The sequence below is a fragment of the Cylas formicarius genome, unplaced genomic scaffold (genome assembly GCF_029955315.1).
Source record: "Cylas formicarius isolate icCylForm1 unplaced genomic scaffold, icCylForm1.1 PGA_scaffold_10__41_contigs__length_53128322, whole genome shotgun sequence".
NCBI classification, from domain to species: domain Eukaryota; kingdom Metazoa; phylum Arthropoda; class Insecta; order Coleoptera; family Brentidae; genus Cylas; species Cylas formicarius.
Window position 1 is genome coordinate 12,990,304 of NW_026844214.1, and position 25,997 is coordinate 13,016,300.

The 25,997-nt window shown below is 33.3% G+C and overlaps 1 protein-coding gene across 12 annotated transcripts in view; it reads right to left on the minus strand.

The window, feature by feature from the left end:
* Positions 1–25,997, minus strand: part of LOC132708370 (sodium/potassium-transporting ATPase subunit alpha) — an 88,935-nt gene that overhangs the window by 32,665 nt on the left and 30,273 nt on the right. For 6 of the 12 annotated variants that reach the window (XM_060680672.1, XM_060680670.1, XM_060680666.1 and 3 more), the window contains exons 2-4: positions 7,273–7,353; positions 3,705–3,836; positions 968–1,214 (exon numbers count right to left, since the gene is read on the minus strand). In XM_060680672.1, the coding sequence (XP_060536655.1) occupies positions 968–1,214; positions 3,705–3,836; positions 7,273–7,353 (460 nt within the window). Of the gene's footprint in view, positions 1–967; positions 1,215–3,704; positions 3,837–7,272; positions 7,354–16,073; positions 16,224–25,997 lie in introns of those variants that run through there. The other 6 variants (XM_060680677.1, XM_060680676.1, XM_060680675.1 and 3 more) reach the window with 3 other exon arrangements.

Below are 25,997 nucleotides of genomic sequence, written 5' to 3' on the forward strand. Positions count from 1 at the left end.
CACTCGATTTCTACAAAAATTAATGACATTAATTATAGTTACAACAACTACTAACTTAAAGCTGGGAAAAATTCAAATATCTTTTCTTTAATGATTAAATAAATGTCCATGTCTCCAAAAAAGTTCAATAAACTTGGGAATTGTTCAAACGGTCTTGAGTGAGCGAACGCTACAAAGAAAAGTTGAGAAAATTTTTCACAAAATTACCTGCCAGCTGACATTTCCACGTTTTGACTTGCAAATATTAAGTATTATTACACTAGAAATCAATTATTTCTGTCAAAAGAGATGTTTTATTCATTTTTTTAATGGATTTCCACAATTTACTACTTAAATGCATCAATATTTAATAAAATTAATTAACCTTCAACAATTGATAAGTTACTGAATTAGGGATTACACGTAATTTTTAATGGAAAAATAAGTGGTAATACCAAATATATACGGGGTAATTTGGTGTCATTTGAAGATATTGAAAAAAAAAACAATAAACAATAATATTTTATTTTGATTTTTTAAGTAACACTTGGCATCCTAAATAGTAAATTACAATTTTAGTTGGTATATTACACAACCTCTAACGTGGAAATTGTCCCCAAAGTTCAAATTTCTTTTGAGCATTAAGTTCTGTTATTCAGATTTTAGGTTAGGATAAAGATAAAGAAGAAATAATAAAATTCAAGATAAGAATTGCTGCCGGTTGGCCATTTCAGAAACTCGAAAATAATTACCAGCATTTTCTCTTGGCCGATTTAACTTTTTTTTAAATTTCTTTGACCGTCCGTTTCCTCAATACCGTCCCTTACTGGGACACCAAGTATATACAAAGTTTTTAATCAACTCTTCTAACGTAACGAACTAGTTTTTGATAAAATTAAGAATTTTTCCTTGTAGTTTAGGACGAAAAAAAAGTGGATTATTGTTAATTAAAATAACAATTTTGCGAGTTTTGTTCGGGCGGACGTACCTGTAACAATAACAACAGCGGCTAATACAACACCCAGGAAAAGATTATCGTCTGCTGGTTCTTCTATCGTGCTAGCTTGGATACCGTAAGCTATAAAGCATAAGATCGCGCCGATCCATAACAAGAGAGCAAAACCTCCAAAAAGATTTTTACAAAATTTCACCCATTCGGGTGTTGTTTTAGGTGGAGTGAGTGCATTGGGCCCGTCCCTTTCCAAATTTTCCTTTGCCTTCGCGTGACTAAGACCCTGAAATATTGACATATATACTATATTTAGACAGCGGAGAATATTGCCGATGTTTAAGATGTGAAGTTTTAAAAAATGTGTAATCGTGTATTCAAAGATATACCAGTTTTATACTCAATACTCATTCTGTTGCGGGGCATCAATTTTTACAACAACAGGACATTATATTTTCTAATAGCTATTATAATCTGGTCGAAATCAATGCAGTGTTCCACCTTTTCGCAGCTTCTCGTCTTTCTATTCACGTTTTTATCTGACTTATCTAAATGAAATACGGAATTCCATAAACAAACAAAAACTCCATGTCGGATGTTTCCTCCCGTACCGAACGACATTGAAGTGTGTGGCAATATGAAACTTCTCTTGTAATCTGGAAAAACTTATTCGTTTCACATTAGATTCCGTATTGCACTTAAAAATTGAGATAAAGCCGTGACTAAAAAGCAAGATTCTGAGAAAAGACACGGTTATGCATTGATTTAGACAGGCATCTACTAGAATTGACGGAAATTATCAAATAATGTGGCAATCTGTATAAAACTGGTCTTACAACTTAAATTTAAATAAAATTGTTTTCAATAACAATATTTCTGAAGATCTAAGCTAATCTACGATGAGTATTTAATTTAATTTTTAATATTTATTTATTTATTTTTCAATGACGCTAAAGAAAACTTAAAAGCAAAAAAGTTAGAAGAAATGATTAGTCCCTTTATTCTTTATTGAATCGATTGGACGTCGATATATCTGATGAAAATTTTAATTTTTCCCAAGAACTTTTTCCTCAATTTCGAAAATTATTAAATAGAAATAGAATAAATAAAATAACGATTTGTTTTCTACTAGATAAACTGCCGGTTGACGGAATTTTATGTTGTTTAAGATTAGCGGTTAAATTCTAATAAATATGTGCTTCAAGATCAGCATTAAATATGTATGTAAATAGTTTATTATTGAAAAAATCCTTATATAAACCAGCGTATCAGCTCACTGCAAATAACCATAACCTAATAATAAAAACAATTTATAATGTTAGCTGATTACACAGGTATCCAGGTCAAACAAATGGATGTATAATAAATTTGTACCGTGCGTTCAATTTAATAGTAATTTTTTTGTTTTTACAGACATCAAAGTAAATACAGAAACAAAATGTAGGATTGACAGAAAAGCTTTTCGTTAACTGAGACGTAAAACAAAAAAATAATATAAATTTTCTGAAATTTCAACTTTTTCGATATTTTTGTAAGTGGAAAACCCTGTATATCTCATAGGCAGTAAATAGAGCATGTTACTATGATTTCAATTATATAAATCGCTGTATATTTTATTCCTCTTTTTTGCGATATATTTACAAAAATACGAAATTTTCATATAATTTCCTATAGTGACAATTAAAGCTGTCCTTATATTTAGCATATTGCTTAGCGATATTGATTAATACTGGTAAATTATTAACATTTTATACTCCAGAGCGAAGAGTTCCTTCCAAGAGATATTTACTTGGAAGACTTGGAAAAAAACTTGATGAAGTAGGTAACATTATTATTATTAAAAAGGTATGCCCCAATAAACGTGTTTTAAATGAAGAAAATAAAACAAAAAAAGTTCACTGCAAAATATTTAAATTTCGTAAAATCTATATGCTTAGCGAACACCAGTGCTAAAGGAATATGAAGTTTTGTTTCGAATTTTTAAATAGACATAGCGAAGATAATATCTTAAATACTATATTTTGGAGACCCATAAAAGTTCGTTCATTATAAAAAAACTGTTATAGACAAAACACTAATAATAATAATATATAATAAACAACAAAATAACAATAATAAATAATACAAGGGAAATATATGAAATAAAAAGTCACGGATAGCAGTTGGTTAATGCATGGTGTGGTGTTTTACACGCACATTTTTTGGGTGTGCTATTGGCACTATATATATATAAGATCGGGATCAAAAAAATTCTTTCTATGGAACATAAAAATTCGGATGAAAAGAATTCATCGTGACAATGAAAATGTGTCGAACAAAATGAAGGTTAAATACGGCAATTTTTAGAATAGAAAAAAAAAATTATTGTTATTTTTTATTTTCTTTCTTGTAAGTTAGTTTTGTCCTATTTTTCCCAATATCTCTTAAACGAGTGGAATCAAATACAAATCGTTCCATTTAAAAATATATCAAATAGTCCAAAATCTCAGAATATTGTCAGTGTTTTGTTTTACATGTCACGCTTGGCTGCTAAACCTAAGTTTTGAATGCTATTTATTTTGACATCTTTAAAAACAAAAAAAAATTACAGCGAACAAAGATCCCTGTCTACGGCTCTTAATGAGAAAATTTGAATAAAGGTAGTTGTCTAAAAAATGGTAATTATTAAAGTTCGAAGAAGGAAATAACTCAAGATTTATTCTAGTTTTCGTTGTGGAGCTCTGGGTGTTGCATCCAATACCCACAAATAATTAGCCAGTCATTTATAAATACTTACATTTTCAGGATGAGTTTGAAATCGTTGATATAATTCTTCAGGTGAAATTTTATGGTAGTCAATATCCAATTCTTGTTTCAAATCGTCCAAGTCGCCAGTCTTTCTTGGTTTTTTCTGAACTTTTCTTCGTGCCTAAAATAAAATTATACGTTAAAAATTGGCATTCGCTTTCTGCAGCGGTAAAAAAAAACACTGGAGATTAGTAATAGTAACATGTATTACTACTCGCCATTCTATCACCGCATATCAGTTTTCTGTATAAAAAATTAGAACGGCAACGTTCTTAACGCTTTTTATTTAAATAATAGTTAAGTTTTTCCAGATTCAATGACAATTGTAAATTATCGATTATATATCTCAACAGCTCGGCTGGGGATCAATCAAAATGATTGATTTTCCACAACGGAATCAAGTTATTACCAGTTACTGTAGGTAATTTACGAGCGAACTGACACATTTTGACGAACTACTACTTGCGGAACCTCTGGGTATGATTAATCAGATAATGATAACAACAAATTTTAGATGCAAATTGGATGATAACCTGTCTATACACTTAAAAAATAATGTCGCCAGTCTTATCTCATATATATGGCGCCATTATCTAACCAACTCGTACGTATGGAATAATGCGACTTTTGGAGTGAGAAATGTGCCGTTTAAATATAAATACAACACAGCGCAAACAACTTGCGAATGTCATATTATAATAACAAATTAGATCTAAATTCAGAGAAACGAGATAAAATCCAAATTAAGCACCGACAAAGTATAGTGTGTCTTGTCTTTTAACGGACCCTCTACCAAAAAGGAATTACCATCTTCTTACCTATCGTTACTGGGTAAATCCAACAACCAATAAAAGTCAGGTAGAGTCGATCATGTGTGGGGCTCTACCGCTTCTTACGAATGTATCACTAATTTTTCCGTTATGTCGCTGTCATTAGATGCGTATGAACATTTAATAAGTATAGGATGCATTAAACAAGAAGCTTTAAAAGAAACCTACCTATTTGCAAAAACATCAATATCATCGAAAAATGATATTGTTTACAATGAATCAGAAATAGAAAGAAAAAAACGTACTGTCTGGGCAGTGAGCAAGACATAAGAAGGAAAATATATTCCCTCTATCAAAACCAGATTGTTCCTACTTTGGATAAACTGAAAATTCACTTAGAAGACGGTGACGCCAATAATTATTAGCCCTGCCACCTCCGCAGAGTTGTTTGTAAAATGAGACAAAAAACAAGTGGTAATGGCATCGCACAGATTGCGCACTTGAGAATTAACTATCTTTAGGAAATTAAAAAAAAGTACACATCCGAAAAGAAGTAACACTTGGTTAGACACAAACGATACAGTATCCAAAGGGTTGATTCCAGTAAAACGCATCACCGCTGGATTAGAAGGCGGGTTTATTCCTGATTTCAAAATTATCTTAGATAAAATATTATAGATTTAGTGTCATCGTATCTTAACTATACTTTAACGTATATAAACTAACATATTTGATAAAGACACGGTGTTGTCGAAACAATTGTCATGTCATAATATATAATTTCGTGAAAATCTGAACTTTTTGTTCTTATTTATTTTTTGTATAAACTAAACTTGTGCTTTTTATGGAATAATTCTATTAGCTTTTCCAAGATATGTAACACATAAGAGGTATTTCAGAAAGTGTCCATGTTCCTAATATACTCAATTATTGTTAATTTCTGTATTCCCTTCTTTCACTTATGGCCATGTTAACTGACAATTATGAGAAATTGTATTTTTCATGACCTGCTTACAACTTACAACAAGCCTAATAAAAATCGGAAGAAAACTGACTACGCTACTAGATCTACGTAAAAACTATTATCCAAACTAATTTAATCTTTTCGTTAAATTTACGCTTAACTGAAGTACCAAAAGCTATCTAAAAATCGAACATTTTAAAATCATCATCTATCATTTCGTGAACAAGTAACTTTGGGCCACGAACGTGGAAGAAGGCTATCTTTACCAATAAGGAAGAAAAGACGTAAAACCATCAAGCAAGCTTGAATAACGGATTTCTAAGAAAACACAAACATTAGAATATCTTAACAACCCTTCATATTTTCATAATGCATGTTTGGGTAAAATCAGTAGAAATAGTTATTTGTCAATGACAGGAACAGTTTTTGAAATATAGGGATGAAAACTTGAATTCGGGGTTTTTTTCGAGATAACGATTGCGATTACATTCTATTTTTTGACATAATATGTAGAGGGCGTTAGTTGCACCCTTTAACTTCGCTGTTTCCTGAATTACCTTTTTTTTGAAGATTATCACAGAGGGATGTATGTCACCCTAACACAAGCAGATTAGAAAATCGTTGCGCAATTGAAAACTTACAATAAACATCTGTATTTCTGTTAAATTACTGTTTGTTTATTTTTGATCGATTCTTCGGCCACCAATTTTTATTCGGAATTTGATTTGAGCATATATGGGCTGCAATAATGGAGCTCAACGATTCTATTTTTTCATTTTTTTCATACATATTTATTCCGTTATAAAATAACAGTAAAAGATCTTTTATTTAGAATAATAAATATTAATGCTAATATCATTAATTAATTTTTTTAGGCAGCTTGATTTGATATGCAAATACAAACCGGTGTTTCTTATGGAAATAAATGTATAGCTTTTTTTGTTAGAAATTGTCAGTCGAAATCTCAATCCTAACATCAACACTCTGTATCTCATGAATTCTGCATGAATGTTTGCGAAATGGTGCTGTCAATATAAAATTCACAAAAAAAAAATCCAAATCAATCAAATTTTTAGGGTATTAGAGGTAAGTGTATTAAAATGCAAATATGTCGAAAATCGTGTGCTTCAATCTATCATAATCTTCAAAAAAACTAGTAATGACCTGTACTAACAAAAAAGGTATGACAAATTGTTTAAGGCTTTCGAACAGTTTAAAAATGACATAATTCTAAGTATTATTTGTGAAAAAAATATTTCAAAATCTAGTGAGGTATAGAGAAACAACAATTTCGAGAACTAAAAATCATTTTCGCGGGTTTAATCTAGGACGTGCGTTTTGACGCATTCCTTGCAGACCAACCTGTATACTTTTACTTTCAGTAAGTAAAAGCAAATGTCTCGAATTTTTGAATATACGCTATTGGTTCAGATTTGTTTATTTATATTAACACAAAATAGGGAATAACTTAAGTTGGAAAAATATGTTTTTTACCGCAGATTAAAAAATCGCTGCGCGATTGCAAATTTACAATAAACGTCCGTATTTCTGTTAAATTACTTGCAACGTAGTTCTGAAAACCTTTCTCAGTTCTACGTGTCTTAGCGATAAGGTACCCGAGAGTTAAATTTCATCGGCAGTATTTTATTACTCATTTATAATTCTGAGTCGACTATAATTTGCCTTGGTTAAAGTTTGAAGAATACTAATACTAGACACAAAAATTTCTATAGAAAAATGCAGGTTCGAATTTGCGACATCCACTTAGATACGACAAATTGCCAATCAAAACCCAACACCAACAGCAATTGCAAAAAAAATACCTTTGGTTGGCCGTCCGCCGTTTTCTGGTCGTCGTAGTTGGATGGAATCGTCGCCACTCGATACGAATCTGATCGGCCATGCTGCAAACAAGCCAACTAATGTCTAGACAACAGTTTTCTCTACGAACCTCCGTGGTAATTGTAGTACCGCAGTTTTCGACTTCCGCTCCATATATTCGATGAATATTGTCTTAAAGGTTTGTTTCATACTACGAATTCTAACGAGGCATATTCACAGTCATAAATACATATAGCGAGCTCATAATTTACGGTAAACTGCAAAACTGCAGGGTAAAAACATCGAATAGTTGAATAACCACACCACCCAAAAATTAATTTTCGATGTTACTGCTTAATCGATAGTTATTTGTGCATGAAATTTTGAAAGACGGGTTTTTTGAGGCGAGAAATTTGTAAATAATCGTAATATAGACTGCGAGCGCTCTACGGTACTAAAGTTAAATATAAACATCTTATTGTTGATCAAAATTTTTTCATTAAAGTGCCCAGTGATATTATCAAAATATTATTTTAACAAGTACATTATAGTGAAATTAAAAAATTATTCCATTCTCTAAGACCCTGAAATTAAATATAGATAAAACCAACAAACACACGAAACTTACAGCATCATTTATCAAAACATAAATTAAATTTAAAAAACGGATTATACGTTTCGTCTTAAATGGCATCATCAAACCTGTAAAACAAACCAAACACGAGTGCAAGCATCGTGGTCCGGCTGTCCTAGTAAAAGCAACGAGGTGTTAGAGAAACGGACGGTCCTAGAAATTTGAAAAACAAGAAGTAAATTGCCCAATTGGTTTCTCATTTCTATTGTTAAAGTGAGTACTGTACTGTAATGATACAAATTCAATCTTTTTTATTTAATTCTGTTTTTTCTTTCTATTCCCGTAGGGGTGGCGTTTTTTTACATAATCCTAAAGCAAATAATTTTCCAGAAAAAGAATAAATGCAACGATATGACTAAGGGTCCAACAACAAAATCAAACCCGCATCCAAATATATCTCTTTCCTAACTTAATATATGATTAAAAGAATTTAATCTGCTAAGCTATACTACTAAAGAGCTACGAGATAATCTGATCTAAGTAATAAAACGTGAGTAAAAAGTAATAAACATGAGTAAAAACCTCGACAATAACAAGTTAAAGATCATTTTATGTTTGATATTAAATATTCAATTAGCGTCTTACTTGCTAAATTATAGATAATTAGAGGAGGAATAGTTTCCCAATATATATATTTTTCAGCAGTAGGTTCTCGCATTCATATTTCACTGTTTCTGCTAGGTTGTTACATTTCCAGAAAATAGTTTATTGCGATTACGCCAGAAAACTGATATCCAAAGTAAGCAATCGCAATCGCGTCACTCATAGCACGATTGATTGTCTATTAAAGGCCCCTTTCTACGACTCCAAGTTTGTTAAAATATGTTTCGGAGATATGGACATTTATTTAAGAAAATGTTCGACACTCCCCACCCCCCTTCAATGTAGAGCAAACAACACTAAACAAAAATCATTTCTTCGTCGATTTACCTTTTTTTTTTCAAATTTCTTGGACCGTCCATTCCTCTAATAACATACTTCGTCGCCCTTACTGGACGGAATATTAAAAATTAAGTGTTAGAGACATCTATTGAAAAAGGTTAACAGTTAATAAAAATTACTTAAATACGTCGCAACTATCAAAGTGACAAAATAGCAGAAACTCATATGGTTTATTTAATTTTGCATAGTTGCATAGCTATTGTTCATGTGTTTTTTGGTTCTAACAATATAGGTTATAGTGTTAGTTATAATAACCATTACATGAGTAATAGTAATATTTTAATTCATTTGAATGACAGTATGAATGAGTAACAATAGGAAAATTGAGCTATTGAGAAATTAAATCGACTAATGAAAATAATTCCCAGATTTTATAAACCTCAAGAAAAGAATGTAGTTTCAAAACGAATTTTATTGAATATGTTTGAAGCATGAAAGCCTACTTTGAAAATTTGTTCTTTGCGAATCTAAATGCATTCGAAAAATCGAAAACGGTTGCTCTGAGCAAAAATGAGGCGAAATGAGATTCACATTACAGTTCCATCAAAAATATTGGTTGAGGATGTGAAAAAATCGAAAATTTATTGTAACCCTGTATCTTGTTTACTTTTTTGGGGATAAAATTGTGGTCAATTAACTACCTGTACAACTCTCCCTATTTTACTCCCAAATGCAAAAATAGAAGCTTAACTTCAAAATTGATCAAAATATTCATGAATATTGACAAAACATTGATTAACGATTTTCTATCCTCAATTTTGGCAAAGTGTGTCTTAAATTATATCGTCTTGGCTTTTTGACGGACCCTAGTCCAAAAAGTAATTAGGAACTCAAAACCTATTGTTAAATAGGTAAACCCAACAACTAATAATTTGTTCATAGGTAAGGGACAAGAGAGGAGTGAGTAAGTGGATATAGTATAAGCCGTTTTACCGTGCGTCTAGGAAAAGCTTCTGACGGTCTATCACTAATTGTCCACGTTATGCAAAACAAATGGTGAAAACTGTGTATAAATGTTTAATAAGTAGGGGGTTCATTAAGCAACAAGCCTCAAGAGAAACCTCCAATATAAATTATATTGTTAACAGTAAATTACTGAATGAAAGAACAAAAGTAATGACTTTCAATTTTACCGTGGAACGGGCTTAGGGGAGAGCTAGAACAGGTAGTCCAATCACATTCTATATAAATGAAAATATCAAAATAGCAATACAAAATATCACCACTAAATATAAAATTTAAATTTATTTTTTCCTCTTTAAAACTTGGCCAAAAAATAAGTATAACCTTCGACACCTACGGTGAAATAATAAAATCGAAATGTTTGTGCTACCTTATAGCAAAATCTTCAAACATGCCCCGGAAAATTAAAAATACATTAAATATTCCTTTGACTACGTATACCTTCAAGCAAACAAATACTTCTTTCCTTCCTTGCAAGCTTAATGAATAATTTGATCAATTTTGAAGTTAAGCTTCTATTTTTGCATTTGCCAGTAAAATAGAGAGAGTTGTACAGGTATTTAATTGAACACAATTTTACCCCCAAAGAAAGTAAACAAGATACAGGGTTACAATAAATTTTCGATTTTTTGACATCCCGAAACAATATTTTTTGCTGGAACTGTAATGTAAATCTCAATTCGCGTCATTTTTGCTCGGAGCAACTGTTTTCGATTTTTATAATGCATTTAGATTCGCAAACAACAATTTTTCAAAGTAGACTTGCATGCTTCAAAGATATGCAATAAAATGCGTTTTGAAACTTCATTATTTTCTAGGGGTTTATAAATGCTGAGAATTATTTTCATTAGTCGATTTAATTTCTCAATAGCGCAATTTTCCTATTGTTACTCATTCATATTGTCATTCAAATGAATCAAAATGTTACTATTACTCATATAATGGTAATTATAACTAACTCTATAACCTAAATTGTTAGAACCAAGAAACACACGAAATCTACAGTGTTATTTGAATAAAAATGCAATATGTAGAATTAATATAGCCACGATACACGAAATTTCAATGCACCTTAATTGAGACTGAGAAAAGTATAGATACGCATAATTAAATAACAACTTGCAATTCTAACCAGTCAAGACTTACTGTACGATTAATACTTATTAAAGTACCGTTCCCAAATTTTTGGATACAGTAATTCTTGTGAATATACTTTCAGAATATGCCTCGTGTTAAAATAAATCTACCTAGCTACTATACGAACATATCATAGGGGCACTGCAGACCAATATCCATTCCAAGCTAAGTTTGTTTTGTATCAAACTATAAACGGCAGTTTTAGAAGAAGTGAATGAAAGAATTTTTTGTCTTCCGCAGCTAGGTAGTTTACTAATATCCTTTTCAATCTATAACGTTCTAAAGTAGGATGCAACAAACACGTTATTAAATTAAATCATGTGAAATTTAAAATGAGGCAAAACGAAACAACCGATTTAACTAATTTAAATAAGAAAACCAAGATTATTCGACATTTCGATTTACCTCATATGTTAGCTAGTCATGCGGAAAAACTTCAGATCATATTATATTACCAACCAAAATCGTGCCAAAAACCTCGCAGTAAAAATATTACCTGACTCAGCCCGACCAGATAAGAAACTCAACCAACTTCAATAAACAGAAACTGCAACTGCATAACTCGAAAGCGATTTTTAGTGTAAATTGGGTATGTATATTATTGCTAATGTGTAGTTTATTAATATTTTTCTCTCGTAGTTCATAATACCTTATAGTTTTTATTATGCATTTAAGATAAGAGCTTTTGTTTGTCAGTTCAAAGATATCGAGCAGCCGCATTACAGAAACTATTGCGTGAATACTTTTGAAATGTAATATTAAAGAATTAAAGATTATGTTTTTATTTATTTATTAGACTATTTACCTACCTTTTGCATTTCTAAATAAGAAAGTTCTAACCACTGGGAGGAAGACTATAAACTTGGCATTATTGTCCATAATTGGATCAAGCGTACTTAAAATCTACCGATGTACCAACTTTCAAAAAAATTGCACGCAATATTCTCTGGAATTGTTACTGAAAGCATTATCGGCTTTTAATTTAGAACGTTGTATATTTAAAAAACAATTTCGACCAGAAGTTAATATGAAGTACCCCCACTTCGCGCCTCTTCGTAGAAATGATTATTAATCTCTGACGTAAGTATTTATTTACGCAAATATGGCTTACATACGAACACGCAGTTCTAATCTAATTCCGAGCGCTCGAATTACCTGATAAACTCCATAAAAATGAAAGCAATCTGGATAATTACATTAAATTGTTATGGGAAGCACATTTTAAATATCACACGGTGCCAGATTATGTAACAGGATCGAGGGATTTCTCCATTAAATAGGTTATCGATTTAACCATATTACAAGGGAGGAAGTCTAAAAAGTAATATACAAGATTGAGAGTATACCAGAACGAGGGCAATTTAGCACTTATTCAAAATGCCAAAATGAACAGATGTATCTAAAGTTTTCCCGAAACCAAATTATGTCGGTTTTGCGACCTATTTCAACAGTATCGATGTCCGGCTTACAATACTATTCAACTCATGAACCTCTTAAGCGACGTTTGACGAAAGAATTACTTCATTAAATGGTCCAATATCTTGGTCTCCTAGATACCTTGACCTTTTGCCGTTGAATTTATTATTCTGGGGACACACAAATTTTCTGTTGAAAAGTCACTGCGTTTATGCTTTTTTTAATGTGATACTGATACTTATAAAATAATTAACACCTAACTTTACAAAGTGTGGTAAAATCCTTTGTGCACTTGTGAGACATGACATGAATAGCTAAAGCTTTCTCCCATTTAACCTTTGCTGTAGGTGTAACAGAAGTGGAGATTCCTGTATCGAGAAGCGCATCTAGGACATTGTATATACACGAACAGTCAACCAGCTTAAAAATTGTATGAGCTTTGTAGATAAATAGTAATTTACTATTTAACTGGATTTAAAAAAAAAAAACAAAATGTTAAAAAGAAATTCGGTATGTCTCTAATTTTACCTCTAATTGGCATACACCAAAGTGTACGCTGATTTGACATTCCCTACTTCCAATTCTCGGTTGGTTTTGTAATTTACGTATAACTAGTGTACTCAGATTCGAATTAAACATGCTAAGTAAATTTTTCAATTGTTGCGTTTTTGCATAAAACAAAAAATGTTTTTAAAAATGGTGGTAGTTTTTGATGTTCAATATGAAGTATTTTCATCAAGATTGGTTAGTTTTAGTTTAGTTTAGTGGAAGTTTAGATTCAAATGGGATTTTTTTTACGAATTGACAATAGGGTGCTCTTTCAGTATCGCATACAGGGTGTTAAAATTATGCACACTTTATTGAGGCAATTCTTGATCTCAAAATATTACAAAGTATGGTATGCATTTCGAACCGTTTTTGGAGTTATGCTTCTAAATGACTGACCGATTTTCAAATTTACCTTTAAAAAAAGCAATAGAGTACCATTTTTTTCCATGAAACTATTCAGTGTTATTTTGAAAGAAGAACAATAATTTTAACCCGCATTGTGGGAAAAAAATATCTGAAGCAGTTTCAGTGAAACTGAAGAAAACCTTTTTTTTTATTTCAACAAGATGTACATACTATTTTTTTCTCTTAAAATCATCCAAGGAATTACGCCCTTAAGGATCAGTATCTTCTTATGAAACGCCGCATATACACGAACGTCAACCAGTGTAAAAATTGTATGAGCTCTGTAAATAAACATATACAATTTTTTTTAATCATATTTAAAAAGAAATAAAAGAATTAGGTTTATCTCTAACTCTACCTAATACACGTATAACTGAATGTGGATATACTTAATTTTATTCCCAGTGGCATAGTCCAATTTGTATTAAATATACCTAATAAATTTAGAATTTCTATTTTTATCAGAGTTTCTTTCAATTTAAACGAATATGATGAGAAATGCTGCAGACCGCATATTACTATTTGAGCTCAAGTTTTTTTCCTAAAAACTCGATGCATGGATAAAACCGACACGAGCAATTCAATTGCAGGTTCTGAATAATTTCGGAATACCAACGTAATGATGCTAATTAGAAAATAGTTTACTTCCTAGCTTTTGACTTACAATTCACCTCGCTAATGAAGCAACCAATTGTTGTGGTAATTCAAGAAAACCTATAGTTTGTATAACGTTGATATTGCTGATGTTTACTTTATTAATATTTTTCATTCATTGTTTGCATTAGCTTGTAGTTTTGTTACGTTTAAGATAAGAGCTTTGTATGCAGGTCAAAAGTTCTGTAGCAACCATATTTCAGAAACTATTGCGTGACACCTTTTGAAATTTAATTAAGTAAATAGTTTTTTCTTAGAGGTCTGAACTTCCCATTTTAAATGAAAATAATGTAATAATATAATAAAAACTCCTAAATATGAAATTGTTACTGAAGGAATTCGCATTTAACTTAAAACGTTTTAAAAAACAATTTCGACCAGAAATAAATAACAAATACCCCACTGTGCGCCGGTAGCAGAGACGTCGTTAGTGGGATCCAATCCATATTAATCGTAGACGGACGAGAATTTTTCTAACATAAAAATTCACATTGACCGAATTACCAATTCGCTTACGTTCTCGGGTGTAAAAATAGAATGTCTCGAAAATTGTGTAGCGTTGTGAAATTTGGTTCTCGGTCAGTTTCAAAAATATTATTAATTGTTAAATTGCGCTGGGTTCTTCTTACAGAAAAAAATGATGTATAGATTACAGAAAAAAGGGATGTATAGATTCTTCGCTTCTTTTTATTGATTTCATGATTATGCCACCTGGCGTAGACTTTTAGGTATTCTCGATTCCACTGCGGTCGGAAATATATATTTTTGAAACTTTCTCGTAATAATAATAATAATAACGAATTTATAGATTTCGAGACACTACAGTAAAACCAGACAATATTTCGCATCAAAATTAAAGCACCACTAAAATTTGGCTTTATTTTCTCGCGAGCTGCTGACTGGATTTGGATATACATGCTAGAAATATTTTAATTTAAGTTTTGGGCATGTATAATTTTATATTTAATGTTTGTTACATTCTGTGGGGATTTTCGTCAACACACTATATCTCTGTCTAGGTCAATGCATGGTCCCACCTTTCCTCACCATTTTGATTTTTTTATTCACTCCTTTATCTCAACTACTAAATGAAATACAGAATTTAATTTCCAACTTAATAATTATAGTTTATTACAAAATTATTCGAAACAAAGCCATCAACATTAAACAAATAAAAAGTCAATATCGATTCTTTCATCCTCTATTCCTAATAACCAGTCGACATCGACGACCCCTGCTTTGAAGGCGATGTTTAATATGTGTTTGATCGATATTAGTGCATATTTGCCTTATAATGTTTTTTGCATCATCCAAGGAGACTACCTGTCCAATTGATCCCACAAATGTTTCATTGGGTGAAGATCTGAACTGCGTGGAGGCCAATTCACCTTGTTTAACTAAATTCATGCAGTCATTATCTTGTCATTATTAACTCCCCTTTTAATCTGGCAAACTTATTAATTGGACATTAAAATGCGTATTTTATTTAACCAAGACGTGAATAGAGAAACATGTTCAAAAAATATGGGACTATCCATTGACTTGGACGGATCCCATAGAAATTTCCACATAATTGACTGAAAAACGATTCCGAAGATCTAAGGTACAATTAAAAAAATAAGTACATCCAAATAGCAGCTCGTGAGAAAATTAGCTTTAAAGTTGACCCAAATTTTAGTGGCGCCTTAATTTTGCAGTCCAGGTCTCGAATTAAAAGAAGTGGGCAAGTGCAGTTGCTGGAGAAAGCGGAAGAGCACGAAATTGTTTCAATACAAAAAATGCGTCCCTAACCGATTGTACACCGTCTCCAATAATGAACGTAACGGAAAACTTTGAGCACCCGTATAGAACAATCAGCTATAATTTCGCAGAACGTTGGGTATCGCAAGAATTTCGGCACAAATCTGGCATTTTCGACAAATTATCATGCAACTATGTCGACTCGTTCGAGTGGGTTCAGGCATATATTGTTTAAAAGAGCCATTCGCAAAAATCGATACCGTCAGCAGCCCGAATTGATCCCGGCGTAGACATTCGGACATTAGACGAAACTATCGTTACTCCATTAAAGCGCTACAGCGGCAAAGTCGGCTTGTAACGTACCTCCCCCATGGTAGCTGGCCGTTAGAAGGAATATCCGGGGAAAATTGGTGTTAAATGCAGAACCTCATAAGTGACAAACCACTTCCTCAACGAGTCTCAACAAACGCACTGTAGGACGGGCGCGGACCCACTGAAAAAGCTGGCGCGCTGCTGCCACGGCGCTTATCGAGCCCTGACGTCACACTGCGGATCCCGCGAGTCTACCGACGGCGACCGGCGCGCCGCGGCGTCGGCACGATCCCGCGATGGGGATGCAGAAAGCGCGGCGACGAGAGACGACCTGCCCCCAGTCACATAAATCAAACACCCTATACGAATGCAACTTGTCAACGAAAGTTAATCCCTATGCATTTGGTAGCATTTTATCCTACCGTCTTTCTATTTTCAAAATAAGATATTTATGTATCAGGAATTCCTCTCTCTGTCGTCCCAGAGCATTGGCGATCAATCGCATGGAGAAGATCTAAAGAATGCCATGGTATTTACTTCTTACCACTAGCGAAAATTTTTGAGCCAAGGTGTTCTGGGTAACCAGGACTGCCCTCTATTTTATCCCGAAGCGATTCATATTTTGTATTTGTCATTACGTGAGCAAAATTCTAAAGCTTTCCTCTTTTCGTTCATATGCTGCAGAACCGCTTCATTGGTCACACTGTCCACCATTCTTCAGTAAGCCCACATTTCGACAGCCTCAACCCTCAATCACAAGAATATGCAGAAGACATAGCAACGTAATAAGGGAATTTTTGAAGTTCTGGTCTAACACATTTTTTATGCTCTTAAATGATGGTCTTGCTTGCTCTATTTTGATTTTTTGAGTTAAGTGCTATTTTTAATTCACCCAGCAGTCCAGTTATTTGTATAATTGTACTCTCCACTGTTTCCATTTTTGTTTTTGCAGACGACTATCTATTTGATTTTCTTTATTTTTAAGCGTAGATCCATTTGTTTAATATACTCTGTAAATGTAAATCTTATCTGTTACTAGTAAGACCGGATCGTCAGCGTATCTATAACTTTTCCATTAGTTTTGTTCAAGCCTTGTTCAAGCCTTCTCAAAATATCTGGCCATTAACTTTAATGTCATCTGTGTGATTTCAGTGCAAGTTGGCTAGTACACGAATGTCTGTAGTGTGCATCGTTCAATCGTTCAATATAGCTATCAACTTCTCAGGATTTGTAGCCTATGAAAATTATTTTACGTATTTCATAACGTCGCGTAGTTTAAGGATAACACCGAAACTCAACAACAACTAACAACCATATTGCTTTGATGCGACACTATCTAATTGTGGCCTAACGTGGCAACACTTTTCTAGGTGGGCACTTGACGTTTGTGGTATTTATCTCTCGCAGTTCCTTTAGAGTTTGGTTTCTTGGAGCTCGATTTCCGTTTTTAGGGATACGGCGCTTTGTGATAGGACGAATCCCAGGGATTTTCGATATCTTTTGCTATTCTAGTCGCTGATGTAGAAATGTTTATTTACAATGGAAAGTATTATATTTTGGATTTAAGATTCCGATTTTCTGTTTTGCGGTTGACTTTTACAATGACAGACTGACACGCACTGCAGACTTACAGAGAGGATTGGGCTCGGAGTTTGGTGTACTACGATCGAGTGGAACATTGAAGATGGATCAATCATCATTTATGACAAAAAAAACGGGCGATGTTCACACTTGTCATGAACCTAACATTAGAACTAATAAGGTTTTTCGAACTTCGTCGAAGTTTAATGAATTAAATATTGAAATCACACTTTATTTGATCAATTTTAAAAATGTTTACATGTATATAATAAAAAAAAAGTGTTAAGTGTTATTTTATTAATTTTACAATTTGCAAAGCGTTTGAGCAAAGAAAGATAAAACAATAAGGCATTAAACTCTGAAACATTTAAAGTACGCATATAGAACTTATAAAATTGATTAAGTTTAATGTACTACGGTCATGGACAAAATTATCTTTATTTTGAGATTCATTTCTTGTCCTCATAGCCAAGGCATTAAGAATAGAATTTAGCAGACTCCTCCAATTGTAAATTCGCCAATAGGTAGTCAAAATTAGGTAACTCCTTGGGTGCCCACTTCATCTGCCGTTCAGTTTGTTTAAACTAGCGTCAACGTCCATGACAGGTCACATTTTTATTTAATACATCTTTTAAATTAGGTACCAATTACCAAGTGTAGGACGTGAACATCTCATCGACGCTTACGTTTGCGTAACGTTGTCATCGGGGTTGCCAATCAAACGATTCGATCACCAGTAATCGGTTCACCTGACCATTAATTCATCGACAACGTGACGTTCGTTCGCACATCATTTTCGTCATCAAAACACACACACACGCGCGAGCGTCACTATTATTAGCGCACTTTGGGTTCTTAATTGACCACCGTGCATTTTCGCGTCTGGCTCAAATTCATTAAACGTCAAACGAACAACGTTCGTCGTCGATCGGGTTTTAGACACAACTGACGATAAGTTCCGCCACAATGGATCTAAAAAAAATACATTTCCGAACTGGTTTTTACTAGTTTTATCGTGACCTGGGTGCATAGATATCGAAGTGCGGCATTCGGTTGTTGTATCGAACGTTATAGTAAAACAAGTTGAAGGTTACCAAAAACAGATAAACCGATATAAATACACTTTTTTTGGACCTCCCGTGTAGTTCAACATCGATAGATAGTTATTTATATAATTTTATGTAACACTTGGAATACGACGCTTCAGGGAAAAAAGTTTTTTCTAAACCTACGATAAAGTTTAATAGCAAGAATGAATTTGAAATGTGTATTTACTTTTTCTTATTTGTGTCCAAATACAGACTGTACAAAAAGTAGGAAAAACGATTTTTTTGGGCATTTTTATAATATAACCTTCCCAATGAAAACTACTGATTTATCTACATTTACGTTTTTCATTTTTTTTTTAATAGTCTAAAAAGCAGGATTTTGGAAGCTCCTCAAAACAAGCATGTACTTTCTCGTTACAATTAAAATAATACGTCTATACGTGTACGGTGGATGTTATAATAATTGAAACATTAATTCCATAATTCCATAATAACCAAAACGAGATTGCCGTTGTTCCCGATTTTCATAAGCGAATTTTGTTTAGCGATGAAGCGCACTTCTGGTTGAATGGCTACGTCAACCAACAAAACTGCTGCATTTGGAGCGAAGCTAATCCTCAAGTGTATGTCGAAACACCGTTACATCCAGAAAAACTGACTGTTTGGTGCGCTTTATGGGCTGGTGGAATCATTGGTCCGTGCTTCTTCAAAAACGATGATGACCAGAACGTTACAGTCAATGGTGATCGGTATAGAGCTATGATTACTAACTCTTTCATTCCTGAATTGAATAACCATGATGTCCAGCAGATGTGGTTTCAACAAGACGGCGCAACATGTCACACAGCTCGTGCCACAATCGATTTATTGAAAGACACGTTTGGTGACCGCCTAATGTCACGTTTTGGACCTGTGAATTGGCCTCCAAGATCTTGTGATTTAACACCGCTAGACTATTTTCTGTGGGGCTATGTAAAGTCATTCGTCTATGCGGATAAGCCACAAACACTTGACCATTTGGAAGACAACATTCTCCGTATTATTGCCGATATACGGCCACAAATGTTGGAAAAAGTCATCGAAAATTGGACGTCCAGATTGGACTACATCCGCGCCAGCCGTGGCGGTCATATGCCAGAAATCATATTGAAAATGTAATGCCACAGGATTATCTATAAAGTCATTCACCCAATTATAAACGGTTGTGACGACAGAAACATGTGTACAATGAACTTCGTCCAACTCAGTTTTGATTTGTTTCGCCATCAACCCTCTCGAATATAAGTGATTAATCACTGCTAGAAACTCACTTTTATCAAAGACAAATTAAATTAGACTATCAATACAGCTGAAATTTCTGACTAGTTAGGGGTGCTACTTAATAGAAAAAAAAAATTTTTTTCGCACACCACGATCGCTAAGAACTTATTAAACGACCCACGCAACATCGCAGTGGGTAAACTGCGACTGGATTAAAGTGTCACAAAACAATAATTTAGTACGCTATCTCGATTTTGATTTTTAAATAGTAGTTAATATTCCAAAATTAAATCGGAACTTTTATTCATTCAACTTCTATTATAGATATTAAAAATTATTTTCAAAAGAATATTTATTATTATTTTATTATTTATATTAAATTATTAACATACAATAACATCGGCACAAGTTGATTGGGGTATATTTTTGCACTGTACTTGCACGGAAAATAATCATTATTACTATTGAATGTATTCTTTGATTTATTTCTTATAACGTTGCCGTGCAACAATAATAGTTAACTAAAGCTATGATGAAAGTTTGAACAGCGAAACTATGGATATATCAAAACGAAATAATGCGGAAATTTTAGTTGTTTCCTCGGCATATCGTTAAGCATATATATGTTAATATTTTAATTCAATTTTTATTGCTGTGAAGGTCGCTGAATAAAAGGGGACCTTCCTGCTTGCTAACCTAATTTAACGAGTCATCTTAAAATTAGTACTATGTACAGCTCTCACTCTGCATAGCCGGACTACAGATTTGTATCTGAAGCTTAAAGCAAAGGTAACCAAAATGGGTCGAAATTTGGCCATCCATGCAGCAGCATTTAATTTAAATATCTTTGTTATTATGGGCTATACTATGAGATCCTGCATTCAAGGCGCCTAGGGTGCTGCCAAAAAACCCATGTTACTGACACCGTATTTTCGTATTAAAGTTAATTTTCTCGAGAACTGCTGACTCCAATGGGGACATATATTTTTTAAATTTTATTGAAATTTAAGTCTTGGTCACATTTTGTGGGAATTTAAGTCAACACTATCAGGTGCCTGTCTAAGTCAATGCTTCATCTTTTCCCAGCGTCTTGATTTTTTATTCACATCCATCTCTCAATTGTTAAAGGAAATAAGTAACTTAATGCCAAACGAATAAGTTGGACAGATTACAAGAGGGATTGTATAATGTGACCTTGGACTCGTCTCCACGTTGACATAAAGATATAAATAAAAAAACAAGGTGCCAAGAAAAAATAGAGCTAATAAAATAAAGACAAACAAGCCGAATGGGCTTGGTCCAATCTAGCCTGCGTTCCAAAAAATAATATATCGGTATCCCATGGCAACCAGATGCTGCAAAAGAGAGCAATGAATAAAACAAAAGTCAAACCGCGGAAAATTAAAAATAATAGAAATAACCAATAAATTAATGTTGAACAATATGAATACAATTTTAGGAAGAGCACTACTAAAAACCTCAGTAGTAGTAAAGTTAAGTAATACTCAAAGTACTATTATAAAAATTCCACGTATGCTATTGTTACAACCTACTCGGAATTTTATTGACGCGCCACTCCTTAGCTTGAGAAAGTAGGTACTTTGAAAAACTCTCTAACTGATAATAATTATCTGTAAAAAGTAGACATGTTTTTATTGCACAATATACTTAGCTGATATGAAAACTGAACAAATCGCCACAAAATTGTTTGGTTAATTTTTGTATTACATGTCGCGTTATATTATCGTTCTAAAATATATTCGATAAGACACTCATGAGGCAAACGCCGAAAACCTAACTTTTGAAAGAAAATTGAATGGTGACTGAATTCAACGCTTCCGATTCTGTCGAGTTCTTAAAGTCATACTTAAACAAATTAGGTAGAGCCAGCATGTTTCCGATACTTTTTTGTTCAACTTGTTTGATTAGGATACTGTGACCACCTCCAAAATAGGGTTCGATCCATAATTCAACTCTGCGCCCTCACCCCACATCACCCAAACACATTCCCCATTTAAATCTTGATCCGAGTAAATAAATACCTTTTAAATCTAGACAGTTCTAGTTCTTTTGTATACGAACAGAGGTGAAACTATCCCAAATTTCTACCATTTTTTTAGTGTTGTTTCAGTTTGGGCTAAAATGTCTCTATTAGTTTAAGATCCGGGCTGCTAGACGGATGTGTTCAAGGATATCTTGATATTTGGCTGCGTTTACTGCGCCTTCAATAAAGTGTAAAGTTCCAAGCCCTTTGCTCAACTTATAACTCCAAACCAAAATGCTCCGTGGAAACTTTAATTTTTTTGAGACAATCCAATATTTGTTTTTTCTAGAAATAATACCCTTTCGGTAATCTCTTTTACTTTTTATAGGTAACTTTGTCTCAGTTATGTTTGGTCCACGAAAGTTTCGATTTGTCCCAAATTGTAACGATTTTTGTCTGTCTTACTATCAACAATGGTTTTTCCTTGGGCTCCTAGTACAAGTAAAAAAAAAGGATAGTTATACCGCAAAGAAGTACCTATCAAACGTGCATTATAAACCCTACTCTTGTAGATAGACGGGGTGTTTCATGGTTGATGGAACCTTAGATGTTTACGGCGAACGGTTGTTAATAAAATCGGTTCAGAATGGAAGGAAACCAGTATTCTAATCCTGTTTTAATGAATTTGTTTATTATGCATGGACAATGCAACCAAATTATAGCCAGAACATGCAGAAATTTTAATGAACATATCCCGATTTACAACACATGAACAACAGAAAATGTGCAAGAATTAAGAAAAACTTTACAAACTGTATTTAGATACCAAGGGTATCTCCATCTTTATCAAAACGTGTTAAATAAAGTCAAGAAAACTCAATAAACGTTTTGGCATATTTTCATGTCTATATAAATGGTTCGATTCGTAGCGCAGCAAATAACTTGCGTATTGCGCAGCTCCGGCTGTTACCAAAGTTCAGGTCTTGAATGTTGATGATTATGCTAGGGTAGTTTCGTTTTGTGAAATACTGTTGGGTCGCATTCCAGAGGACCCCCTTTTTCTGCCAAAAGTCATTTGAACCGACGAAGCAAAATTTTCAGACGAGGGTATTTTCAATCGAGGGAATCAACACTTTTGTTCTGTTGACAATCCTCATGCTACAAAAGAAATGGCATTAGTTTAAATGTGTTTTGTTAATTAATAGATAATAAGGTATGTTTTTTAATTTACGATGAACCATTTAACGCTGCAAAATTCCTTCAAATATTAAGAACGGTGGTAAATGATTTTCTCGAGAATCTTGGGGTGCGTGTATTTCATAAAAGCGCAGGGCAAGAAAGAAATATGTAATCGGATTGTACGATGCTTTAAACAAATCGATCCATCTTTAGATAAAGAAGGCTGCTAGTATCAGTCAACTTCAACGGATTTTTAAAGTATGTTAGAATGCAATGGTGAACACTTCGGACATCTAAAGCAAAATTGGATTTATTTTTCTGTGTGTAGGTTTTATTTTAAGTACCTAATGTTTTGTGAGTGTTAGCTTTTAAAATGTTTTTCGTAGAATGGTTTGTAATGCGTGCGAATTTTCTCTTATTCATGTGTTGTAAATCAGGATTCATTTCATTAAATTTTCCGTATATTCTGGCTATAATGAGGTTGCATCGTTAATGCATAATAAACAATTTCATTAAAACAACATTAGAATACTACCGGTTTCCTTTCATTGTGAACTGGTTTTATCATCAAAATTTGCACCGCAATCAATAATGAGTATTACGCTTAATCAAATGAGAATTACGCTTAAGTAATCCAGTTTTCAGAGAAACTTGATTTATTTCAAAAACCAAACGATTTAGGTATAGGGAGATGATAAATCATTCGAAAGGGAATTTAATCATTTCAATCAGTTTTGGTTGAAGCTACAGCTGAGATGGTATAAAACATGGGAGAAAAAGCGATCACATTCTTAAAAATTTTCAATATGGTATGGGTAAGAGAAAAAACACCGGAAGATTGGAAAATGGGTTTAATCTACCACTGCACAAAAAAGGAGCTAACAGGAACTGCAACAATTATAGAAGGATATCATTGCTATGTACACCTTCGAAAATATTTGAGAAAATAGTTGAAAAGAAACTACGATCAAAAATAGACACAACTCTAACAGAAACGCTAAGTGGGTTCCGGAAAAAAAGAAGTACCCAGGATCACGTGTTCACTTTAAAAGAAATAATTTCGATAAAATTGGCAACATCTAAAGCAATATACGTAGCATTCTTAGATATGGAACGCGTTTAATAAAGTTCTGCCAATAAAAATATGGAAAATCCTACAAGCCAGTTGACAATAAACTAATAAGAGTTATCAAATGTTTATACAACGAAACAAGAAATTGTGTAAAAACAAAAAAGAGTGAGACGGGGGGTAGTTTGAGCCCTTTACTATTCATAACTTATATGGACGATCTAATTAGAATGGCAGAACTGGGATCAAAAGCCCTTTACCTTGGATACCGACAACTAGAACGTATATATCGGAATGTGCCTGTACCGATGATAAAACGATCGCAGCAGGAAACGCGTAGGATCTGCAGGAAAATCTAAATAATTGGGATCACATACTAACACAAAACTCAATGAAAATGAAAGTAATGGCAGTATTAAACTAAACAGAATAAAGTAGTAGCTTCCAGAACGTGGGAATTATGTATGTGAAGAAGCGGGAGGACAGGATACAGAAATAAACAACAGAATAGAAAAGTAAATAAGGTATACTATGCATTGAGCAAGGGGCTCATAAATAAAAAGGAAATTTCCGAGGAAACTAAAAGGAAAGTTTACAAAACAATTTACAGATCAATCATTACATATGGCTCCGAATTTGTCTGTACAATCTCTGTACATTATAGTGCAAAGGCTTTTGACTTGATCGAGTAATGACATTCAATCATCACTATCTCCACTACTATAACTCGAAATGGAACTGCCTGCCTCTCCGTCGCTCGTTTCTTCTTCCTCAGACAGACAAAGGAATAATAAGAAGAGAAAAAACTAGAAATCCACATATAAAAGAAGAGTTAGTTAAAGGAGAAATCCATAGAAGAATTCACAGAAAAGGAACAACTTGACTGGTGGGCTATTTACAGAGATTGGGCAGCACTGTACCGGTTAAAACAGTTTGACAGAGCAAAATACAGGGAAAACGGAAAAAGGGAAGAGCCAGAGAAACCTGAGACAGCACATTGGAAAAGATTTTGAAAAAGAGGGGACGAACAAGGGTAGTATCTAAAAATTTGGTACTAAATCGAAAAGAAGGGACACTTTTTATAGATAGGCATTTAGAAATGTCACCATGTCACCATGGACCCTGCGGGTAGAAAGAGACTAGTTTATATGCTACTTTTTCGAAGAAGCCGCAACGTTTCAGCGTTAAAAATATTATAGAGCGATATAGCATCGCCTCTTATACAACAAACTACATTTTCAGAACATCCAATCGAATGTACCGTTCACCGTAAGCGTCTAAGGCACCATCAACTAGGGTTGTGAAATTGACCGGTCAATTTTTTTGTGTCCATTGACCAGTCAATTGTACGAAATAATTTTAAAAATACCCTGCAATTTATATTTATTTATATTGTGTGTCGTTCTGGGAACCAAATGGAATCGATATTCGGATATTGATAGATAAAACTCGACAATTGCAAGACATATTTTTGACTAGTCAATTGACTAGTCCCAACACTGCTATCATCCGTGATACAGCCCGCATTTCCGACAGAATTCTCTGGAAACATTCCCAGTTTCTCTATTCCACCTTGCGGATACTTCTCGTGGTGTATTTCTTCTTAATTAATTAATTAAATTAAAATAATTCATTAAATGCCTTACACTCCCTTGAGAAAAGGTTTTTGGATGGCCTGAACTTTTACCGCGATCATCAATTTGCACAGTAGTTGATGCTGTAGCCAATTCACTTTCACACACAATTCAGAAATTTCACGCAAAGTTTTCCCTGGAAAATAATAAGTTTGCCACGCAGCATTATTATATTTTATTTATAGTAAAACTAATGGTTGTTAATTATCAATACGCAAA